The sequence below is a fragment of the Canis aureus genome, chromosome 26, assembly GCF_053574225.1.
Source record: "Canis aureus isolate CA01 chromosome 26, VMU_Caureus_v.1.0, whole genome shotgun sequence".
Taxonomy (NCBI): Eukaryota; Metazoa; Chordata; class Mammalia; order Carnivora; family Canidae; genus Canis; species Canis aureus.
In genome coordinates this window covers 30119793-30144251 of record NC_135636.1, presented here as the reverse complement: position 1 = coordinate 30144251, position 24459 = coordinate 30119793, and the positions used below count along the sequence as shown (strand labels likewise).

Here is a 24459-nt window from a genome sequence, read left to right as displayed (position 1 = left end):
TTTTATTGCATTAGTTTTATTGTGTGCCCATGAAAACCAAAATATTGATGCTGGTGTGACCCTTTGAAGTATAAAATACTCATTCTTTATATGTATAAATTGGGTCAAAATGGCTCACGAAGGGAAATTAGTGTTTTTAATAAAAATATTTATATATGGCCCACTTACTTAAATGTTAACATAGTCTATTGTAACTTTTATTACTGTGGCCAGTTATATATTGGTCAAAGATTTAAAAGTTCAGGTTTTGATCGTCTACCTCCCAACAAATGATTTCCTTGTTAAAGCTGTAACTGACTCTCAGGAGAGATCATTATAGTTCCCGCTTTCAACTGATTGTCAACTGACTGCTGGCTGATTTTCAGTAGTAGAAGGCAAAGGTGGGGTGCTATTTACCTTACCTAGGAATTATTTTTCCATAGGTATGATTATGTATCATTGTATAATAGTAAAAATAGCAAGATAAATTTACAAAAAGATTAAAAGATTTCTGACCATAAAAGGAAGTATATTTTGGCAGTTTTTTAAACTGGCAAGATAATGGTAATTTTTTTCTTCTCAGGAGGAAAAAAAGCAAGAGCAGAAGTCGTAGTCATGAACGAAAAAGAAGCAAAAGTAAGGAACGGAAACGAAGTAGAGATAGAGAAAGGAAAAAGAGCAAAAGTCGCGAAAGGAAGCGAAGTAGGAGCAAAGAAAGGAGACGGAGCCGCTCAAGAAGTCGAGATCGCAGATTCAGAGGCCGCTACAGAAGTCCTTAGTATGTAACTATAATTATGATGATTTTGGTTTAAGAATCATTCTGAGTATCCAGAAAACAATTTAACCTGAGTAATTTGCCTTGTAAAATTTTGTTTTTCAATATTCCTAATTAAAAAGCATTAAATGAGGATATTGGCATTGAAAACACTAGCAAATTAGGAATACAGTGTGTGGACCAATACATAATTTTTGTTTTACTAGGCATACAGATTATTTTCTGTTATTCCATCTAAAATATTTTAACTGTATGCTGGTCCAAATTAAACCAAAGCACTAGAGTGCTTAAAAGATTTGATATGGGTGGTAGTGACAAATATTTGAAAGCTTAAAAGTATATGAGCTATTTCAAATATTTTTTACTGAATATAAATTTAAAATTCTAAAGCTCAAATAGATATGTTATAAATATGTATATTTAGTCAAATATTTAATTAATCTTGTCTGGCTGTTTTCAGCTGAAATGACAGACCCTTTGTGAATTTGATGTATGCTCCTTTATGATGATGAATTTTGGAGCTCATCACATTTATATTTAAGATTTTTAAAAATCATAAAACACTAAAATGCTTTGAAACTATGGAAGTTTGAATGTAATTAACAAGTTGGAAACATATTTTACTTTAGTTATTTAAAAAACCATGTTTGGAAGGAATCTACCTACATCTCTTACAAAACAAGGATTGAATGTAGCAGTCCTTAGAGCTTTATGATATTCCCTCTTAATATGTTACTGTAAATAAACTGGGGGAGAGGTATTAAAATTAGCCTTGATAACTTGAATGGTTGAAGGTAAAATTCAAAAAGACATCTGGGTAAGAGTTTTGACTCTTTCACGGGGACAAGTTAACACTCTTAAGTTTTGATTTGTCACCTTTTAAAAAAAAGGTAACAACTGACAAGTGAACTTAATGAGTATTGAATTAACAAGAGAATGAAAATAAAGGACCTACAATACTTCTATTCATGAAATGTTTGGGTATTATTTGAAGCCATTAAAGTTAGTAACACTTTGGGATTCTGATCCTGGCTCTTTAACCTTTGGGGGTGGGGATTGAACTTGTTTACTGAGTTCCTCGTAGCTCCTTATTTCACAAAGCTTTTAAGAGCTGAAAGAGGACCACAATATTTTAATTCTTACTGATTAATTCTTTGTTTTTTGTCTAATATGTTAAGATTTACCATACTTGTTCTTACGGAATTTAAATAGGAAAAGGATCACCTTAATAAATTCTGTATATTATTTTGTCTCTTGAGTGATGAATACTTGAAGGCATCCTATAATCCTGGTCTGACTTAAAAATGATTTAGTTCTTATGTGTGGTTTCATGTGATCTTTAATTTATTAATTGTGACTGTTAGTCTGAATTATGAAGGACCCATTTACCGTAAAATTTTATTTGGAGCTGCTTGGGTGTTGCAGGTATGAGTCCATGAAAAACGAGTCCAAACATTGATCACATACCACTTACTTTGATTTTGCTATCCTTATTAAAAAGGAGAGTAGGATGAGCACTAAGGGACATATGACCTGTCCCTTTAAGTTAATTTGGTCTTTAAAAATAAAGCCCCAAAACTATTGGGCCTTTTTCTTTTCTTTCCTTTTTTTCTTTTTCTTTTTCTTTTTCTTTTCCTCTTTCTTTTCCTCCCTCCCTCTCTCTCTCTTTCTTTCTTTCTTTTTCTTTTTTTTTCTTTTAAGATTTTACTTCTATATTCATGAGAGACACAGAGAGAGAGGCAGAGACATAAAGCAGAGGGAGAGCAGGCTCCATGCAGGGAGCCCAACACGGGACTCAATCCCTTGTCTCCAGGATCACACCTTGGGCCAAAGGCGCCCCTAAACCACTGAGCCACCCGGGCTGCCCTGGGCCTTTTTTCAACTAAGAATAAAACTGGATCTTAGAATAATTTTATCATTTCTTTTGAAAACATTGATTTATTACATCAAGTTCACAAAACTTTTTGAAATACTAACTTTACATCTTTACTATGGAACGTTTTGGCAGAAAGAAGTGAAGTATGACATGAAAACTGCTTTCATGCAGTCTCTGAGATTTACTGTTAAATTGAAAAGTTCGAGTTTTATGATAATAATTATAGTCCCCTTTTAAAAACTCAAACAAAAAAAAACCTCAAACAAAACGTATGTATGAATGTTGTGTATGTACGTACATATAAATACATATATTCTTGGGAACAAATCTGCAAAGATACACACCAAATTGTTAATTGTAGTTACTTCTGGTGTGAGGGAAGTTGAGGGTGATTTATTTTCACTTTTTTAAATCTCAGGAATGTATTCAAAAACGTGTAATTAAGAAAATATAGACTAAACATGAAAGAATTTTCAGAATCTTAATATTGAGGCTGTAACCTTTGGTCTCGGCACCTCTCAGTGGTCCAGGATGGATAACTATAAGAGCAGTTTGCCTGGGATAGAGTTAAGAAAAAAAAGTCTTTTATTTCCTCTTCATAATTGAGGTGGAAAAAAATCAGCCTAAACAATGTTAAACTTGCTGGAGAGCGCATGAACGCGATCTTAGCAAGACCCTAACCCTGTAACTAGTGTAATTTTGTGTTTCCTTTTTAGCTCCGGACCAAAATTTAACAGTGCCATCCGAGGAAAGATTGGGTTGCCTCATAGCATCAAATTAAGGTTTTTAAACATACTTCTGAATTGTTTAAATTGTTTTTCAAGGAACTAATGTGATGTACTTGTTTGGGTAATTTCTGAAACTTTTTAACTTTGCAGCAGACGACGCTCCCGAAGCAAAAGTCCATTCAGAAAAGACAAGAGCCCCGTGAGGTAGCTGTTGTCCCTATTTTTTTTTCTTTAGCACTTTGAGCTTTTGTAACTTATGCTAATGTCAAATTTATTAACATTTGGTAATTTGAATTATGTTAAATTAATGTGGATATGTAAGTTTTCATTTTAGTATCCCATAACTAAGAATGGAGCAGTAATTATATTAATGTGTAGATATATTTGCTCTTAAATCCCTTTAAAATTTAATGATTATAGAAAACTTTAAATAGACTTGACTCCACCTACTTTAGAATTAATAAATTGTGAGTTACTAAAATAGCCTCATGAGGAATTGATTGTAACAAATCATGGATTATCATCTGGTTCTCTCTGCTGAGATAAATTGTCAAAGTCTTAACCAAATTGACTTGTTTCTAAGTAGCAATCTTATATTTTTGAGTGTTTGGGTTATTTTCCTCTTAAATAACCTTAAGACTTAACCTATCAAACCTACCATATATTTTGGTTCAGGGAAAACTAATATTTGGTAGCCTTGTTCATTACTGGTGTTCCTTTTGGCTTCCCTTAAAGGGTACCTTTTAATTTTAATTTAGAGTTTGTTATTTGATGTATTCTAATTCTAGGATTTGATGAAAACTAATGATTTTAAAGGCTCCTTTTTGTAACATTGAGCTTTTTTACTCTTTTTTTTTTTTTTTTTTTAAATTTATTTATTTATGATAGTCACAGAGAGAGAGAGTCAGAGACACAGGCAGAGGGAGAAGCAGGCTCCATGCACCGGGAGCCCGATGTGGGATTCGATCCCGGGTCTCCAGGATCGCGCCCTGGGCCAAAGGCAGGCGCTAAACCGCTGCGCCACCCAGGGATCCCGAGCTTTTTTACTCTTAATATTTAATTTAACACTTAAAAGAAAATGCTCCATTCTCATTTTCTGGTTGTGGTCTTTGCTTTGTAACTGTTTTATAGTTTAAAATTACCTGCTTAAAATAACCTGATTCATGAAGGAAATGTCATAATTTTGTAGGTGGAATATTCTAAAAGTAACTTCTGAAAATGTCCAGAATGTATTATGTTTTTATGTTAAGGATTTACTTACAAACTTAGCCTTAATGATGCTCTATAATAAATAATGTTAATAGAAACTAATATTTTTTCCTTGAAATTCATGAAATTAAGTTATATCTCATGTGCTCTTTACTTGGGCACTTGAGTTACCTACATACAATCAGAAGTGCCCTCAATCTTCAAGATTCTTTGTAAAAATGAATAAATTGAATCCCACTACTGGTATTTGTGTAGATAATACTTTTAATTTTTGTTTTGCGTATGGGTATTTTTGTGTTTTATAACCATCAAGAAACATTGCTTTTTGGATACTAAATTTGTAGTCTTATAAGACTGAGTAAATGACCAGGTCACTATTCCATATATCTAAAATTGTTAAATAAAAGTTCAGAGGGAAAAATCAAAATAGTTCTCTCATCTCAGGTTTGTCATTTGTGATTGTCAAACTAAAATCACATCATGATTTTAGATTTTGCTTCAGAAAATCATCCTTTCTACTAATTTTGGAACATTTTGACATTGTAGCTAGTCAGTGGTTCTTTTTAGTGATTATTTTTAAACTCTCGGGCTTCTGATTGGTCTTTTATTATTCTGCAGAAATTACCATTTACAAGATTGAAATGCCAATGGACTTTTGTCCTGACACCATGTAAGATATTAGTAGAAGAAACATTTGCAACTATGATCTTGTTGAGGGAATTGAGTCACCAAATTATTTTATGAACATTTTATATAAATCTTAAGTGAAATAGTGGGAATAGTGACAAACTACTTCTGGTAAAGTTTATTCTGTTTATTGAAAATGAATATTATGAGGTTATTTTAAGAAAACAATTTATAAAATATTTTAATATTTATTCCTGTTAGGGAACCTATTGATAATCTAACTCCTGAGGAAAGAGATGCAAGGACAGTTTTTTGCATGCAGCTGGCAGCAAGAATTCGGCCAAGGGATTTGGAAGAGTTTTTCTCTACAGTAGGCAAGGTAAGGTTTTATTTAGTCTGTTCAGGGAGATAGAGCAAATGAGAATTGGTGAACATTTTAATAATTATCAATATGTTAGGTTAAATTAGAGAATTTTTTTTATTTTTTGAATTTTTTAAAGGTTTTATTTATTCATGAGAGACACAAAGAGAGATGCAGAAACATATAGGCAGAGGGAGAAGCAGGCTCCAAGCAGGAAGCCTGATGCGGGACTGAATCCTGGGACTCCTGGATCTCTGCCTGAGACAAAGGCATGACACTCAACTGCTTAGCCAGCTTCCCAAATTAGAGAACATTTAAACACTAAGTCTTTTGATACAGTAAAATTCAGTTAGGGAAGCTTTTGGGTGACATTTCTGTTTTGACTCAGAAGTTATAATAATGTTGGAATTAATAACCTATTATCACACATTCATCAAAAGTAGAAGAGGACTGACAGGTTACTTAAAACATGGGCACCTGGCTGCTTCAGTCCAAAGAACATGAGACTCTTAATCTCAGGGTTGTGAGTTCCGGCCCATGTTGGGCATAGGCATAACTTAAATAAAACCACGGTGTCAGTTAAAAAAAATTTTTTTTAATTGGTTTTACAGTAGATGTTGCATAAGGAGAATCTTGTTAAGTGTGTGTTTTCTTTTTAGGTTCGAGATGTGAGAATGATTTCTGATCGAAATTCAAGACGTTCCAAAGGAATTGCATATGTGGAGTTTGTGGATGTTAGCTCAGTGCCTCTAGCAATAGGATTAACTGGCCAACGTGTTTTAGGTGTGCCAATCATAGTACAAGCATCACAGGTAATTTTTTTCCTTTTTTAGGAATTTGATTAGTGTGATAGTCTAAGAAGCCTGCTGTTGCTTAGTATTACACCGTAGTACTTTAGTATGTAATCATTACTACCTTCATTTAGATCTTCTTAGAACAGCTTTTTTTTATTATTAATTTTATCTTTGTTATTTCGATACCATATATTCTTAACAGCATCTTATATATATATATATATTTTTTTTTTTTTTTTTAAGATTTTATTTATTCACTCATGAAAGACACACACACAGAGGCGCAGAGACACAGGCAGAGGGAGAAGCAGGCTCCATGCATGGAGCCTGATGCGGGACTGGATCCCAGGACTCCAGGATCATGCCCTGGGCTGAAGGCAGGTGCTAAACTGCTGAGCCACCCAGGGATCCCCCTGTTCTAATACAAGTTGTAAATCTGTTTCATGAAAAATATCTAAAAACTTGGTCTAGAATTTTAATGATTTGTGATGATTTATTGGATGGGGATAGAAGCATTTAAGAATTTGTTTACCCTTTAAAATAGAGTTATTTTTGACATTTTTAATCAATGTTTAATTACAAATGTCTTCACTATTTTATAATACACAGTAGTATAAGATTTTATAAATTTTTTTTTAAGATTTTATTTATTTATTCTTGAGAGAGAGAGTGTCAGAGACACAGGCAGAGGGAGAAGCAGGCTCCGTGCAGGGAGCCTGACATGGGACTCGGTCCTGGGTCTCCAGGATCATGCCCTGGGCCTAAGGCGGCGCTAAACCGCTGAGCCACCCGGGCTGCCCTATAAAATGTTATAATTAGTTCGAATAGCTATCCTGTTTAGCATTTCTTGAAGGTAAGATGTTTTGAACTGATTTTGAGAATGTTTTGTTTAGTTCCTCTTTGCTGGTACTTCATAGTAATCCAGTATTGCCTTTGAAATGAAATTAGTGTTACTAATGTTATTTAAGTGTGGAAAAATTGGAATGTATCTTTCTATGATATGAAAGTATTTTTAGGATTCTTTGTCAATACCTATTTTTATTAAGACAGTTACTGATACCTGTCATGCTTGATAGCTCAGGGTCTTTTTTTAAATGGAGAATATAAGATTTATTTATGTATGTATTAAAAGATTTTATTTATTCATGAGAGAAACAGAGAGAGAGGCAGAGACCTAGGCAGAGGGAGAAGCAGGCTCCATGCAGGGAGCCCGATGTGGGTGGGACTCCACAATCACATTCTGGGCTGAAGGCGGCGCTAAACCGCTGAGCCACCCTGGCTGCCCAAGAATATAGGATTTAAATATTCTTGCAATCCAAGATGAAATAGTCTGTTGATTGATACTGTGTAACTTCTAAACTGGTTATTTATCAAACTTAAATGATTTTATAAAGTTAAGTTCTAAATATTGGGTGTTTTTCACTTGAATGTGTATACACAGTAGGAAAGTAATTGTTAGGAAATGGTTAACACTTTTTTTAAAAAAAGATTTTATTTTTTCATGGGGGGCACAAACACAGGTGGAAGGGAGAAGCAGGCTCCATGCAGGGAGCCTCCATTCCATCCCAGGCCTCCAGGATCACACCGTGGGTGGAAGGCGGAGCTAAACCTCTGAGCCACCTGGGCTGCCCACCACCTTTGGATATATACTGCTCAAAATGTTTCAGTTTGTTAACAAGAAGAGGAGCTTGTAGTAAAATATGAATTGATAAATACTATCTTTGAGAAAGACTTCCAATGGAAAAGATGACAGCTAAACTGAAAGCTTTGATTTGATTTTATATTGACATAAAAAAAGCCTTATGGCAGCAGCAATTGGTGTATTGTACTTTGAGTAACAGTGATTTTGAGGTGTTAATTTTAATGAATATCGAATAATTTATGAATTCCAAAAAAACAGTATTACTTTCCACATTTACCATGATCTGATATCAGGATGCATCTCATTTAGACGGCATAGTGTACTTTTAGTATTGATTTCATTTTAAGACGGCATAGTGTACTTTTAGTATTGATTTCATTTTATGTAAGAAATAAGGTAATATGATTGTTTAATATATGACTTGTATATGCTCCTAAAACTTAAAAGTTGCTGCAAAATATGTATCTTACATTAAGTAAAATATTGAGGTTTATGGTTAGAAAATGGCATTTGAACCATATTCTTAATTCGGTGCCATTAATCACGGTCACATATAAGTGGAACCATACAAAAGCTTTTTTGTGTATGACTTACTAAAGAGTGTGGTTTCATCACTTTTCGCATCGCTTGTCATTAAGCAAACCGGAATGAGATTTACTATGATTAAAATGTTTTGGATTAGTGTGTGATGTCCATTTTGTCATCCAACTTATAGGCAGAAAAAAACAGAGCTGCAGCAATGGCAAACAATCTACAAAAGGGAAGTGCTGGACCTATGAGGCTTTATGTGGGCTCATTACACTTTAACATAACTGAAGATATGCTTCGGGGGATCTTTGAGCCTTTTGGGAGAGTAAGTCCCAGTATCTCCAATTATCCTTAATCGGTTCTTGATCCAAGTATAATTGCATAGTAAATAATAGTCACAAAATTAATGTATTCCTGAAATTAATACAACATGAAGAACTGTAGTATATGACTACTGTATTTTTTCATGCTATGAATGAACAGCTTTATTGAGGTACTGTGATGTACCCAAGTCATATAGTTCACAGTTGATTGCCTTTTAATGTGTTGACAGTTGTGCAGCGATCAACTACATTCAGTGTTGATTTTATTAAGATTTTTTAAAGATTTATTCATATATTTGAAAGAGAAGGGTGGGCGGGGTAGTGGGGAAAGGCAGAGGAGAGACTGTCTCAAGACTGAGCGTGGAGCCTGAGGCAGGGCTTGATACATCAACCCTGAGATAATGAGCTAAGCTAAAACTAAGAGTTAGACATAACTGACTGCCACCCAGGCACCCCTATTTTTTAAGACTTTTAAAAGTCATCTGTACACCCACTATGGAGCTTGAATCCACAACCCTGAGACCAAAAGTCACCATGCTTTCCTGACATAGCCACCCAGATACCCCTGCTTAATTAATCCAACATCTTGGATAATTTAATGTGTCTAGTATTAATTAGAATTAATGTTTCGTATTTTTACTATAATGGAAAGGAAACAATTTTATTTCTTACACCTGATTTTAGTTTACAAAGGACATCTGGAATTTTAGTGGTTTGTTTTTGAGGCAAAAGACTAAGATTGTACTTTTTTTTTTCCATGCTCCACAGTGCATAGCTTCTTGTTTGGGTAGTGTCTAGGCTTTCAGAGGTTTTTTGGAAATGAGGGTTTTTGATGGTCTGTTTTTGTTTTTTGGGGGAAGATACTTTAAACCATGTTTCAAAGAATAAAATGCTTTTGTTTCCATCTTTGCACTTATAATTGTTTTTATTTTTAGATTGAAAGTATCCAACTCATGATGGATAGTGAAACAGGTCGATCTAAGGGATATGGATTTATTACGGTAAGCAATTATCATTAATACTATGACGTGAATGATTGTCTTTAAGGTTTTGTTTATTTAATTTTAACTATTTATTTATTCATGAGAGACATAGGCAGAGGGAGAGGGAGAAGTGGGCTCCATGCAGGAAGTCCAATGCTGGGACTCAATCATGGGACTCCGGGATCATGCCCTCAACCAAAGGCAGACAGACGCTCAACTGATAAGCCACCCAGGCGTCCCTAACTTTAAGGTTTTAAATTTTTTTTTTTAATTTTTATTTATTTATGATAGTCACACACAGAGAGAGAGAGAGGCAGAGACATAGGCAGAGGGAGAAGCAGGCTCCATGCACCGGGAGCCCGATGTGGGATTCGATCCCGGGTCTCTAGGATCGCGCCCTGGGCCAAAGGCAGGCGCCAAACCGCTGCGCCACCCAGGGATCCCAACTTTAAGGTTTTAGATCAAAGTACCACAGTAAAACTTTATTCGTTGTTCATAATGGGGAAGGGTGCATGGTTAATATTTTTAAATGGTTTAGAATAATTGTAGCCGTGTTTACCAAATGTTGCCGTTTTCGCCAGTTTTCTGTTATCTTGTTTATAGTCCATTTGCATAGCTAAGTCTTCATGTAATTGAAGTTTATGACCCCATTATGAGTTCTTTAGTTTGTAATATTTTTATATGTTATTAAAAGTGTGTGTTGGTGTGGTGCACCTGGATGGCTCAGTTGGGTAAACATCTGACTATTAATTTCACCTCAGATCATGATTTCTGGGTCCTGAGATCCAGCCCTGCCTTGGGCTCTACACTGGGCATGGAGTCCGCTTAAGATTCTCCCTCTCCTATTGCCCCTCTCCGTACTCATCATGCATGTTTTCTCATTTAGATAAATGAAATCTAAAAAAAAAAGTTTGTGATTGGCCATTGCAGCCCATTGATTGAAGAGAGTATTAGGTGGCAGCGGGAATAATTTCAAATTTAAGTGCCCCTTTTAAAGTAAACTCTCTTATGTTTTATTTACAGATGGAATTCAATTACATAATAGCAATTTTTCAAATGTTCGGTGTTAGAACTTTGGAAGGTTCTGAAAATTGTTATTGATGCTGTAAATGCGGATTGTCATTTTAGCTGCTGTCATAGAAAAAAGTTATATAGGTCCCAGTTTTTTTTTTTTTTTTTTTTTTTTTTAGGTCCTAGTTCTAATCAAGGACTTATAATTGTGTTATATTTAAATTGTGTGTGTGTGTTCTATCTAAATTTTAATAAAATTTGGGGCGCCTGGGTGACTCAGTAGGTTAGGCATCTGACTCCATTTCAGCTCAGGTCATGATTTCAGGGTTGTTAAGATCGAGACTTGCATCTGGATCTACACAGTGTCGAGCCTACTTCAGATTCTCTCTCTCCCCCCCATTCAAAAAAATCTTCTTTAGTGATAGAGGAAGTTTTATTTGTTTTCATTTATTTATTCATGAGAGACACAGGCAGAGGGATAAGCGGGCTCCTTGCAGAGAGCCCTATGTGAGACTTGATCCCCAGACATGGGATCATGTCCTGAGCTCAAGGCAGATGCTCAACCGCTGAGCCACGCAGGCATCCCATTAAAAATGTTTTTAACATCAACTATGCAAACTATTTACTACTATTTAGTAATCTGTGTAATGCTAGATTATGCACATTTACATTGTGCTGTTTGTTGGTTAATTTTTTTGTAAGGATCTGTTATTTTTCCTTCCCAAATAAAATGTTTTTAAACACATTGATGAAAAATACTAAGCTATGGAATTGCTAGGGATATATTTTTTCGTTAAATGAAAATAAGAGTGTGCAACTAAATTTCTGTTTGCATCCTGAATATTAAGAATTTTCACGGTTTGGGCACCTGAGTTACTCAGGGATCACCTTCTGAGCTGAAGGTAGATGTTCAACCACTGACCCACCCTGGCATCGTAGGAAAAAACATTTTTATGATTTTATTGGTAGTAAGATGACCCGGAATGTTGTATGAAAAGTAGTACCTGAGTGAACTTTTAATTTTTCTAAATAGTTCGTTTGTTCTTTCTCCTTCCTTCTGTCAGCACAGGCAGGGGACTGCCAGGGAAAGGAAGAAGCAGGCTACTTGCTGAGCTGAGAGCCTGACTTGGGGCTCCCTCCAGGACTGAGGTCATGACCAGGAGAGTGCCAGGGAAAGGGAGAAGCAGGCTCCTTGCTGAACTGAGAGCCTGACTTGGGGTTCCCTCCCAGGACCCTGAGGTCCTGATGTGAGTGAAGGCAGATGCTTAACTGAGCCACCCACATGCTCCCAAATAGTTGTTTGTTTATGGAAGGAAAACACCATTTTAGTTTATCCCAGGACATTTAAGGAGATGCATTTTTATCTTTGGAAAATTACACATTCTGTTACTAAGATTATTTCTGAAGATAGGCATTACTTGGTCTTATCTTGCTTTTTAAATCCTCACATAGCTAAGCTGATTTGAATCAGCTTTTGTGATCTGATAATATAGCTTATATTACTTAAAAGCTAGAATAATGTCTACTTTGCATCCAATTGTGTAATTATTGATGAATATACTAGACCAAATAAGTAAGAATTGCTTTACCTTACATATATATGTGATTTAATATATGGGACTTCTTACTTTTACCCCTCATTCAATTATACAGTTTTCCGATTCAGAATGTGCCAAGAAGGCTTTGGAACAACTTAATGGATTTGAGTTAGCAGGAAGACCAATGAAAGTTGGTCATGTTACTGAACGTACTGATGCTTCCAGTGCTAGCTCATTTTTGGACAGTGATGAACTGGAAAGGACTGGAATTGATTTGGGAACAACTGGTCGTCTCCAATTAATGGCAAGGCTTGCAGAAGGTAAGTTTTTCTTAGTGTTGTGAATGATTTATTGTGGATATGGTAATGAGAAAGGTAGCCCACTTACATAAACTAATAAATGAAAAGGGTGTTTTTCTATTTTTGGAGTTGACCGCCTTATGTGGTTTATGCACCTTTATATGGAATTACTTGCTTTAAAGTTCTAATGGAATCTAATTTATGCCTTTTGAGTGCCACAGCATACATTATAAGATTCCTTTTGCTTTATCATAATAATTCCATTCTTAAACTTGAGAAACTTAGTTGCCACTATTATACTATGTTCTGCTTGTAAATACTTTTAGTGAAGTGACTTTGGTGTGGTAGTAAGGACCCAGAAAACTTAGTTTTTCTGCCCTTGACATAATACAAGTTACAAGATCTGTTTTTTTTTATACAGGTACGGGTTTGCAGATTCCACCAGCAGCACAGCAGGCTCTACAAATGAGTGGCTCTTTGGCATTTGGTGCTGTGGCAGGTAGGAATTGAATCTTTTCTAATTTGAAATCATTGTTTTTTCACTAATTCGAAAATTTGCCAAATTTTTGCATTTAAAAGGACTTACTGAGAATTCAATTCATCAAGTACTTCTTAGCTCATAAATAGAATTATTCACTCATAATAGGCTGTCAGGGCATTTTTTTTGAACCCTACATACCAATTTTTAGTTTGAATTGCCTAAATTAGACCTTTTTAAGTACATCACTTTTAAAACCCCAACAAGTTTATGTTAATTTCAAAAAAATGTTTTGTTGTGATGTTTGAGTTCAGAAAACTATCAGGGGCCTTTAAGTCCAGTTTTATGTAAAATACTTAACACTATCGAGAATGTAGAGAAAACTGCTTTCCTCTAAATAGTACATGCTATTTTGAGTTTTTTAGTTAGGGTAATGGGCCCTCCTAAAGAGGGCAGGAAAATAGAGTACAGTTGTGTAACAAGGGGGGCTCAGTTTATGAACCTTTTTTTTTTTTTCATTATGACTTAAGTACCTCAGATTTGCTTTTATAAACCTTGACACTAACCCAAATCTATGAGCCTAGGATAGCATTAATTTTAAAATATTGAAGACCTTGCTTTTATAACATCTAAGAAGAACCATTTGCATTTGGACTTTGGAAGACAGGAAATATAAATCTGAAGAAGTATGGCACTTTGTATTTTTAATCAGTCCATTGATTTTATCAACAAAATGAGACTTAAACTAAAAATATGTAAGTTTTAAGACCATAGTGCTACACTGAAATATATATAAATGTTCATGTGGTTGAGTCGTGATTTCCTTTTAAATCAAAAACTCATTAATGAAAGGGAGAGGATCCTTTTTTACTTTCACGTCATATTTCATTAGAGATAAGGGACTTTTCAGTGTTTTCCTTTTAGTGGACATCCACAAGTTTGTGACTAACTTTAGAAAATCTGCCTTTTGTGTTTCTTCTGTCAGATTCTATTATTTATTTTGAAATCTGATAGGTATTTATAAAGTTTCTGAGAAAACTGGGGCACCTGGGTAGCTCAGTAGGTTAAGCCTCCATCTCTTGATTTCAGCTCAGGTTATGATCTCAGGGTCATGAGATCCAGCCCCAGGTGGTCTGGCTCCACACTGGGCATGGAGTCTCTTTGATAATCCCTCTGCCCCCCCACCCCCCCCCCCGCACTCATATGCATGTGCGTGTGCTCTTTCACTCGCTCTCTCTAAATAAATATATCTTTAAATTTTTTTTCTGATAAAACCATGCCCGTTTATCTTTATGGGGAAAAAGTCCTAACCATTAATGGATTTCTGTGTCTTGAGTCACGGGATAACTCCCTCCAGTATCCCTAAATTTTGACTGTATAAATAATATTATACACCTACTTTCTTGAGTGAGCAAATAGCCATAGAATGCTGCTTACTATCATCAAAGCCATTAAAGGAACCCATCCCTTCCAGAAATGTAACCCAGTCTGTGGTTTTAAAATTACAATTTAATCTGAAAACTAAATCTTCCTATTGCTTCCCATTGTTCAGATCATTTTTTCAGTAATTTAGAAAATGCTTGTTTACCATATTCTAGGTATTTCACTTAGAGGCTCTGAGTTATTTGCTGTTTTCAGAGATTTGATGTAGTAACATAGGATTCATTTCTAAACAGTCTTAGTTATATCCTGGGTGTGGTATCCTATATGTTGATTTGATGTTCTTCATAAACAATATCCTCACCTAATTGAAGATTTTTGAAAGTTAGTATTCTCAACTAATATTTCTGGATTCATGATGTATGGCTCACCTTCTTGGGCACACTTATTGTGCGGTTTATATTTAAGGTGGGCTGACCGTGATCAAATAAAACTCAAATTGGTTATAAATAGCTAGTTACCGATATTGTTATATTCACCCTAATTTATGTTTCTTGAGATGATTATAAAGTTTGATTCTGTCTTCTAACCCTTCCCGTAGATTGCTTTTGCAACCAAATTAATAATGGCTCGATTTTTAGGTAAATATTTCTAAATAACTCAGTATTTTTTTCCAGATAGTTAACATTAAATCCTCACACAATTTTTTTTTGAAATGCTATAAAGAATGTTAATGTGTCCAAAACCCTTACTCCTAAGTTCTTTAAGGCTGTTATTTTTAAAACCAAGGGTAAGTCATCACTCTATCCACTAATTTATTTTAGAAGGTTAACAAGTGGTTTCTAAGATAGAATCCTTATCTTTATGAAACCCATGCTTTCTTTCCTAACTTCTCACAAATGACCTGTAAAGTCACTTTTTAAGTCTTGATAGGGGATTTACATATACTTGAAATAGCATGGATTATGGGTTTTTTTTTAGCTTTTATTTATTTAACTAATCTCTACATCCAACGTGGGGCTTGAACTCCAGACCCTGAGATCAAGAGTGTCATGTTCTTCCGATTGAGGCAGCCAGGCATCCCATAGGATGGATTTTTGGTATCTTATACCTTTTTCCTTATTGTAGGGAAAGAATAGACAAATTGTGTTATAATTTAGTTTATTGACAGTGTCTCTATGGATATATCTTCACATTCCTTTAGTATATACTAATTATGTCTCTTCAACTCCCAGATAGCAGTTTTGAGCCCCTAGGACACAGGTATTTTTGTACCCCAGCATAATTTGGGGTACTGATCCCTTTTCCTTTTTGCCACCCTCCCCCCATTTTTTAAGTAATCTCTACAATCCAACGAGGAGCTTGAACTCACAACCCACATTGACTGTCTCAGTCCACTCACTGAGCATGCCAGGTGCCATTTTTGCCTAATTAAGAAACCTTGACGATGATAAACTGTTGCACTTGAAACATGTGTTAATGAAAATTAGGTTACTGGATCTAAACAATTTTTAATTGTATTTTTATAGCTTGTAAACTTAAAGATAGCACAATGGTATTTATTTAGCCTTGCTGCTTTCACTGCCAAGCAGCTTTCTGTTAACTTACCTTCTAGTGGAGAATTTAATGATTATATGGGGAAATATACTGGGAAAAATCCCCATTTTATTTATTTTTAATAGTTGTGTTAAATTTTTCTAGTATTATATAGATAATAGTAAACTTGGTTAAAATTTACTCCTACTTCATTAAATTTCCAGACTATGCCAAGAAACCATACCTTATTAAACTATTATCTTCTCGGCCAGAGTTGAATAGCCCAAGTACTTGGAATTGAATTCTCAAGATCAGGGTTTTCATGGATTTTCTGACCGGTGTGCTTCCCTTTCCCCATTTCCCATTATTCCCATGTGAAGAGTAGTATAGAGGAATCCATTGGAGATGTGGAAGAGTAACTAGGAGTAGGAAGACAGGCATAAGTTAAGTTTCCTAGGATAGGAGGAAAGAAAAAGGCCCCAAAGCCTTGTCAATGAGGAATGGGGAAGGAGGTTTGGCTGCCAGGTTTTACTATAAGTTTATTTTGATGAACCCTGCTATGTAGTCCTCTTTTATTAATGCTTTCCTGACATTTACCCTGTTAGTTGAGGCTCTTCATTGTTCCTGCACTGAGCTGTAGAATTCTCTTTTGTTATAGATTTGCAAACAAGACTTTCTCAACAGACTGAAGGTGAGTTGAGCTTTTTATTTGTCTTTGAAGTAGATGTCAATTTAGCAACACATAGTTGTTTTTTAATTATATCACTTAGTACATTTTGTATTTTTGGTTTTTGGAGAATGGCATAATATGGTAAATACATAGTTAACCTAATGTGTAATTTCAGTCAGCCTAATCCAAATCATTACAATTCCATGGATTAAAGAAAATGAAAATGTGCATGTGCATCTTTTTAAATTTGGCTTTAGTATGCTTAGAATTATTTTTAGCCTTGTATTAAGTCAAAATGGAATTTGTTGTTTTAGTATACAAATCTTTCAGGAGTCTGAACTTACAAGGTTAAGGACTCTAAATTCATGATTTGTATCAATAGTACCAAGCATGTGGCAATTATACAGAACTAAATTGCATGCATATTTCAAAGAGACTGAAAATGTATCTAAAGTAGGCTATTTTCTCTTGTTTTTTTATTGCCAAATCTCTGCCATTTGTTCTGATCACTTTGCTATTAATTCAGTATCCATCTTTCATGCGTTGTCCTTAAAGGTTATTTAGGAGAATGATTCTATATGAAAAGGTCTACCATGTTCCTTCATAGGAATTAAATGTAGGGGCACTGGGTCGCTCAGTGGTTGACCATCTGCCTTTGGCTCAGGTTGTGATCCCAGAATCTTGGGATCAAGTCCCACATCAGGCTCTCTACGGTGAACCTGTTTTTCCCTCTACCAGTGTGTCTATTTCTGTGTCTTTCATGAATAAATAAAATCTCTTTTTTAAAAAAGGGATTAAATATATATTTTATTTTTTTCCAGCAAGTGAGACAAGTACTCATCCTGCTTTTCCTCAACAGATTTATAAAAGTTGAACTAATAGATTTTTTTCTATTAGTTGTTTTTATGCTGAATTCATTGTGCTTTGCATTCATTTAGTTTGAGCTGGAACCTTCCTATCACATACTTTCTAAAACTTTTATCTTTTTTTTAGTCCTAATATAGTTCATTTGAGAAAATGGTTGAAAATAAAGTACTCTCCAATTGTTTTGTAATGACCTAGGATTTATTTCCAAAAAAATGTCCATCGTTTATGATAGTGTACACAGTGGGGCCTCATTTTTACATTTATTGTAAGATAAACATGGTTACATCTTTTGCTTTTCTGAATAAAATATGATGTTACCCTTTTTTGGCATTTTTATTTTAATATAAGCTTCATGAAAAAATGTTTATTTGAAGTAATAAAGGAGCAGCCAAAAGCACTAGTAATTCTAACAAATCATCATTTTTATGACATATTTCATGCATAGCCCTAATTCTTACTCAGTAAAATAATTTCTGATATTTCCTCAGGTGATTGTTCATTTTAATTACCATAATTTCTAATGCGCTGTTTTATCCTTAGCTTTGTTTGTTATATATTGGAATGAAATTTGGTCAAATATAGTGATTACGGTGAGTTCTGTAACAGCTACTGGTAATGTTTTGTGAATCACATAAAAGCAATGGTGCAGCTGTCTTGGACAGTGCTCTCACTTCAAATTGAAAACCAGTATGGGTTTTAAATATTCCTTCTGGATATTAGTGTCCAGTAGTTTTTAATTTTCATAGTGAATATTATAGATTTATGCTATTTTTGTTTTGTGCCAAGACAGACTTAGTCATTTAAAAAATTCATTTGATTTTGTAAGAGGGTTTATATTCCTGGCATATTAAATTTTAAATGGTTGGATGATTATCTGCATCTTGTTTGTTAAACAACCCTTTTATAATGTTTATTTTAAAGAAAATGTTTAACTGTATTCATGGGAAGAAACCCTAAAAGATTATATTTTGATCATCCCCTGCTTCTTGTGTATAAACTTGAGCAGTTAAATCAATCTTTTATTTTATACTTTGCCTTTCTGGATTGATTTGTATTGATATTTGTCTAATTGAATTAGTTTTGATTACACCTGAAGTTTAATTTCCCGTCTAAAACTACAGATTCCAACTCATTCAAGAAAAGCTGTTTCAAATGTTAGGTTGCTTCAGTTTACTGGAAACTCAAGTTGGTTACACACTTTGATAGCATTAGTAAATAAGGTAAATTAGGGAAGTGACCGATCATCCTAGTTTCACAGATAGGGTTTAGTGGGGGTTTTTTATTTTGTTTTACTCAACAGGGCTAGTCTGATGCATTTTCCATGAAACTAATTTCTCTCTCTCTCTTTTTTTTTTTTTTTTTTTTTAGCTTCAGCTTTAGCTGCAGCTGCCTCTGTTCAGCCTCTTGCAACACAGTGTTTCCAACTTTCTAACATGTTTAACCCTCAAACGTAAGTAATAGACTTTGGTCAAGTTGAAAATGGTATATACCATTGGCACTTAAACAATGTGGAGATTAGGGGGGCAGACCCATGCCTGCACAGTCAAAACTCCGTATTGTAAATTTTGACTCCCCTGAAATCTTAACTGTTAAGAGCCTATTGTTGATCGAAAGCCTCATAAATAGCATAAACAGTCGATAAACACAATCTTGTAAGTTTTACATGTCTTATGTAGCATATTCATACAATAATGTAAAGTACAGGGCAGCCCGGGTGGCTCAGTGATTTAGCACCCCCTTCAGCCCAGGGCGTGATCCTGGAGACCCAGGATCGAATCCCATGTTGGGCTCCCTGCATGGAGCCTGCTTCTCCCTCTGCTGTCTCTCTCTCTTTCTCTCATGAATAAATAAATAAAATCTTTAAAAAAAAATAATGTAAAGTACATTTATAGTACTATACTGTTTTTTTATTTGAGAAAGATATAAGTATAAATGGACTTGTCCATTGAAACCCATGTGATTTAATGGTTTCAACTACTATGAAAATATTAATATTCAGCTTTTCTAAGTTAACATTTAGTATACTTCAATATATTTCACACTTCAAATAAGTTTTGATCATTTTAGGGTATTTAATGATAACTTTATTATTGCTAATTCCTTTTAGTATGTTGTGAGATTTGAAGTAAAGGGTAGACATTTTGTTTTCCAACGATATCTAAGAAGTTTTGTATCAGTATTATTTGTAGTTTACACACATTGTGTTATATTAATTTCTGGCTCTTAACAGTTCTTCCAACTATACCTTATTCTATGCTCACTATAGTTGTAGTTCCTATCTATCACCATACAAGGCTATTATGAACCATTGACTATATTCCCTATCCTGTACTTTTCATCCTGTTGATTTACTATTTCTGTACTAGTAGCCTGTGTTACTTCCCACTCCCCTTCGCCCATTTATCCATCCCTACACCCTCCTCTCTGGCAGTCACCATATTGTTCTCTATGGGTCTATTTCTTTTTGTTTTGTTTGTTCATATGTGTATTTGTGTTTATTTCTATTGTCAGTTTTATCGTCTACCACTTGTTGGCTTTGAAATTTTAATGTTATTTTAATCTTCTGTAGGAATAGAGCATCTTCTAAAATTTACTTCTTAGATTAATGGAGGTCAGGAATCAGGAATTTCTTTCCTGATACCTAGGCACAATGATTAGAATGCCATTTATCTTTCCGAACTCTTCTGGTTGGTTTAATCAATTATATTTATAATACATTCCAAGGAAAATGTAGATAACCTGTTCAGTTGATTTGATGAATTATATATGATCTGAAACATTGTCTTATACAGTGATGTTTTCTACAGTGGTTTGTAACATGCTGTTTGCATTGTTTATATTAATACATGGTTTACCATAGGGAGCCTTGGATTCTTGTGCACTTTTTATTTTAGCTTCGGCTGTGAAATGAACTGTTGGTATACATATGATTTGATATATATGAATAAATACTTTAAATATTAAAGAAATTAATAAGCTGGGGTGCCTGGATGGCTCAATTGGTCAATTAAAAATTCATAAACTTTCTTGGAAATAGTGCCTTATATCTTGCTTTTGATTTCCTTCAGTGTCCTACCCTGCTAATGTCAATGATTTTTTAATTAAGTAAAATAATTCATATTTAAAATATTTATATAGTGAGAATATATATAACATTTTATAAGTTTCAATGGTATCTAACAAAGCTTAATACTTTTTACAGAGAAGAAGAAGTTGGATGGGATACAGAGATTAAGGATGATGTGATTGAAGAATGTAATAAACATGGAGGAGTTATTCATATTTATGTTGACAAAAATTCTGCTCAGGTATTTTATTTTTTTTCCCTGGAGCAAAAGAAGTTTAATCTGCCCTTTACCCACGTCACCTCAGGTGTTGTGACAGTATGTTACTAATCTTTTATGACTTAGCCCTTGTGCATACTTGGGGCATATTACTACTATCCTAGGAAGTTTTTGTTTTTTAATTCTGAAAGAAATTTTAACATACTAAATATACATCCTCCAAAATAAGGACACTCCTTTAATTGAAGATAAAATCATGCCATGCTGTAGCAGTGTTGCTGGTTAGTGTTAAAAGCTTTCCATGAAAACCTGGCATCTTGATTCATGTTTTAGTTGCTTTGAAACCATAGACAAAAAAGGAATAGAACAAGTTTTGGAAGGAGAAAATGATTTGATTGAAATTGAGGTATACATAATAGTTAATGAAACAAGTATTTGGTATAGAGTTCTTGAGTTTTTGTAGACAGTTTGTAAAAATTGTATATTTCCCTTAACTTTTGTTGTTGTATTTCAGGGCAACGTGTATGTGAAGTGCCCATCAATTGCAGCAGCCATTGCTGCTGTCAATGCATTGCATGGCAGGTGGTTTGCTGGTGAGTTTCATCTGTTTTTCTAAGTCGTTTTATGGAGGATGTAATTTTAGTGAACATAACTAAACCTTCCTATCTGTTTCTTTCAACAGGTAAAATGATAACAGCAGCATATGTACCTCTTCCAACTTACCACAACCTCTTCCCTGATTCTATGACAGCAACACAACTACTGGTTCCAAGTAGACGATGAAGGAAGATATAGTCCCTTATGTACATAGCTTTTTTTCTTTCTTGAGAATTCATCTTGAGTTATCTTTTATTTAGATAAAAATAAAGAGGCAAGGGTCTACTGTCATTTGTATACAATTCCTGTTACCTTGAAAAAATAAAAATGTTAACAGGAATGCAGTGTGCTCATTATCCCTAACTAGCAAATCCCACTGTATACAAAGCTGTTCTCTTGTTCTGCCTTTTAAATGTACATGTAGAAAATTACATTAAGGATCTATAGGAATAGTTCTAGGGGGGAACAAATGTGCTTAATGTAAAAAGGCAGACAGGGATGTAATTATGTTTTTAATGTTTCAGAAGCCTAACTTTTTACACAGCAGTTAGACATTTCACGTTTCACTAATGTTGATACTTGGCTAATGGTTTAGCAGAGGTTTCTGGAGTACACATTTAGTGTATGGAAATTCAAGACAGCTAAAGGGCTGTTGATTAAAATCTCATCTTGCTTCGTGATCAATTGGCAAGAAAAAGATTTCAAGATTACATTTCTGGATGGTATCTTTTCAATTAATGTATCTGTAAAAGTTTCTTTGTAAATATTATGTGTTCTGGTGTGTCTAAGATTCCAAACAAAATGATCCCTGCATTTCCTCAAGATGTTTAGTGGCAGTCTGGTAAGCAAAGCAGTCTGAGCAAGAAATAGGAAATGCAGAAATAGGTTTTGTCTGGTTGCATATAATCTTTGCTCTTTTTAAGCTCTGTGAGCTCTGAAATATATTTTTGGGTTACTTCAGTGTGTTTGACAAGACAGCTTGATATTTCTATCAAACAAAAATGACTTTCATATTGCAACAACCTTTGTAAGAACCACTCAAATAAAATTCTCTTAAAAAGGCCACAAGAAATCTTCATTTTTGAAATGTTTTAAAGTCATAGAAACTTGAAAATAGAATATTAGTTTCTTTGACTTTTAGTAGTTATTCAAGACTTGCTTCTTGGGGAAAATTCTTACTGTGCAGAGTCTGGGGAACCTTGCCCTCAAATTGTCTCTGTACATTCCTCCATTTCACCATACCTTAGCCCTGTACTTATTAGGGTAAGCTATCAAAAGCAAAGCTGCCTAGGCCTTAAACCTGGGTATTCTTAAGTCTATTCAGGGATCTCTGTGAAGAAATGTTTCACCTTTTAAATACCAAACAAAGCCTTTTAAGTTTGAACATTTAACTGATTTCCGAAATTTACTTAGCTGCATTTGTTGCTTTATTAAGGAATTTGAGTCTTAATTGTATTTGGGCAATGAGCCATCACCATTTATATCCTGAACTCTACTTCAAGATTTTGCATCTACCTTGAACCTTTTGAGTAGGCAGTGTTGCTCCTAATGGAATGATTACCTTCTAGTATTCATTTCTTTACATGCTTTTTTTTTTTTTTCCTTTTTAAAGATTTTATTCAAGAGAGACACAGAGGTGGGCAGAGGGAGAAGCAGGCTCCATGCAGGGAGCCCGATGTAGGACTCAATCTTGGGACTCCAGGATCATGCCCTGAGCCAAAGACAGATGTTCAACCGCTGAGCCACCCAGGCATCCTCTTACCTGTTCCTTTCTTTCTACTGTTGATTTTTTAAGGCTCAAGTTTTTAAAATTTGACAGTACAAGCCAGGGACAGTGAGAAGCAGGCTCCAGCCAGGACTCCAGAATCATGTCCTGACCTGATGGTAGACACCTAACGTACTGAGCCACCCAGGTGCCCCCAAGACACAAGTTTTCTAGTTTTATTCAGATATTTGGTCAATTTGAAATTGGAGGCGTCACAATTATATACCAACACTTTTTTTTTTTTTTTTTTAATACCAACACTTTTGAATGGATACTTAAAACTTCCCTTAATTGCTTCACTTACCAAATGTAAAGAAAAATTTCAAGATTCAAGTTAATTATTTTTCAAAACCAGGCAGCAGTATTCTTTGGAGCTGACTACATCTGTGTTTTTCCAAAATACCTCCTAGTACCTTCATAATTTTTTTAAAATTTTATTTGTTCATGAAAGTCACAGGCAAAGGGAGAAGCAGGCTCCATGCAGGGAGCCTGATGCAGGACTTGATACCAGGTCACCAGGATCACACCCTAGGCTGAAGGCAGACACCAAACTGCTTAGCCATCCAGGCATCCCCTAAATTTTTTTATTCTTGATTCATGTCTTACCCATGTTTTATCATTACTTTCCAGGGAGATGAACTAACAAAGGTAGACTTCCTTAATCTCCAATGTTAAAAAGTGGTGGCAAGAGAAAAGTAATTTCCCCACTGCCACAGAATGAGTTGTAAATGATATTAAAGCAAGGATAGAAGTAATTTGAATAGTGTGACAAAATAGTTCAAATGAATTCTTAATCTTACAGATAATGCTTTTTTTTTTTTTTAATTTTTATTTATTATTTATGATAGTCACAGAGAGAGAGAGAGGCAGAGACATAGGCAGAGGGAGAAGCAGGCTCCATGCACTGGGAGCCCGACATGGGATTCGATCCCGGGTCTCCAGGATCGCGCCCTGGGCCAAAGGCAGGCGCCAAACCGCTGCGCCACCCAGGGATCCCCAGATAATGCATTCTTGAGGCCACATGTCACATTGGGAAGTATTGCTGTAGTTCTGTAGTGTCTTTAACACCTCCCCACCCCCCAAATAGACTCGTGTAGTTTATGTGCATTATAACATTACCATTTTCCTTGAGGGGCAATGCAGTTTAAAGTGCAATCTGTCGCGGGATGTATGGCTATAGTAGGGGCGTGCCACTTGGCCTTATTATAA

The 24459-nt window shown here is 34.9% G+C and overlaps 1 protein-coding gene across 8 annotated transcripts in view; it reads left to right on the top strand.

Moving 5' to 3' along the window:
* The window catches only part of RBM39 (RNA binding motif protein 39), a 29259-nt gene extending 6702 nt beyond the window's left edge, over positions 1 to 22557 (top strand). For 3 of the 8 annotated variants that reach the window (XM_077872970.1, XM_077872966.1, XM_077872971.1), the window contains 14 exons: positions 566 to 757; positions 3347 to 3412; positions 3509 to 3562; positions 5456 to 5573; positions 6215 to 6367; positions 8707 to 8844; positions 9778 to 9843; positions 12490 to 12694; positions 13095 to 13172; positions 16708 to 16758; positions 18973 to 19054; positions 20807 to 20912; positions 21403 to 21481; positions 21571 to 22557. In XM_077872970.1, the coding sequence (XP_077729096.1) occupies positions 566 to 757; positions 3347 to 3412; positions 3509 to 3562; positions 5456 to 5573; positions 6215 to 6367; positions 8707 to 8844; positions 9778 to 9843; positions 12490 to 12694; positions 13095 to 13172; positions 16708 to 16758; positions 18973 to 19054; positions 20807 to 20912; positions 21403 to 21481; positions 21571 to 21671 (1489 nt within the window). In that variant the 3' untranslated portion in view covers positions 21672 to 22557. Of the gene's footprint in view, positions 1 to 562; positions 758 to 3346; positions 3413 to 3508; positions 3563 to 5455; positions 5574 to 6214; positions 6368 to 8706; positions 8845 to 9777; positions 9844 to 12489; positions 12695 to 13094; positions 13173 to 16707; positions 16759 to 18972; positions 19055 to 20806; positions 20913 to 21402; positions 21482 to 21570 lie in introns of all 8 variants that reach the window. The other 5 variants (XM_077872965.1, XM_077872967.1, XM_077872968.1 and 2 more) reach the window with 4 other exon arrangements.
* Positions 22558 to 24459: the final 1902 nt, after the last annotated feature.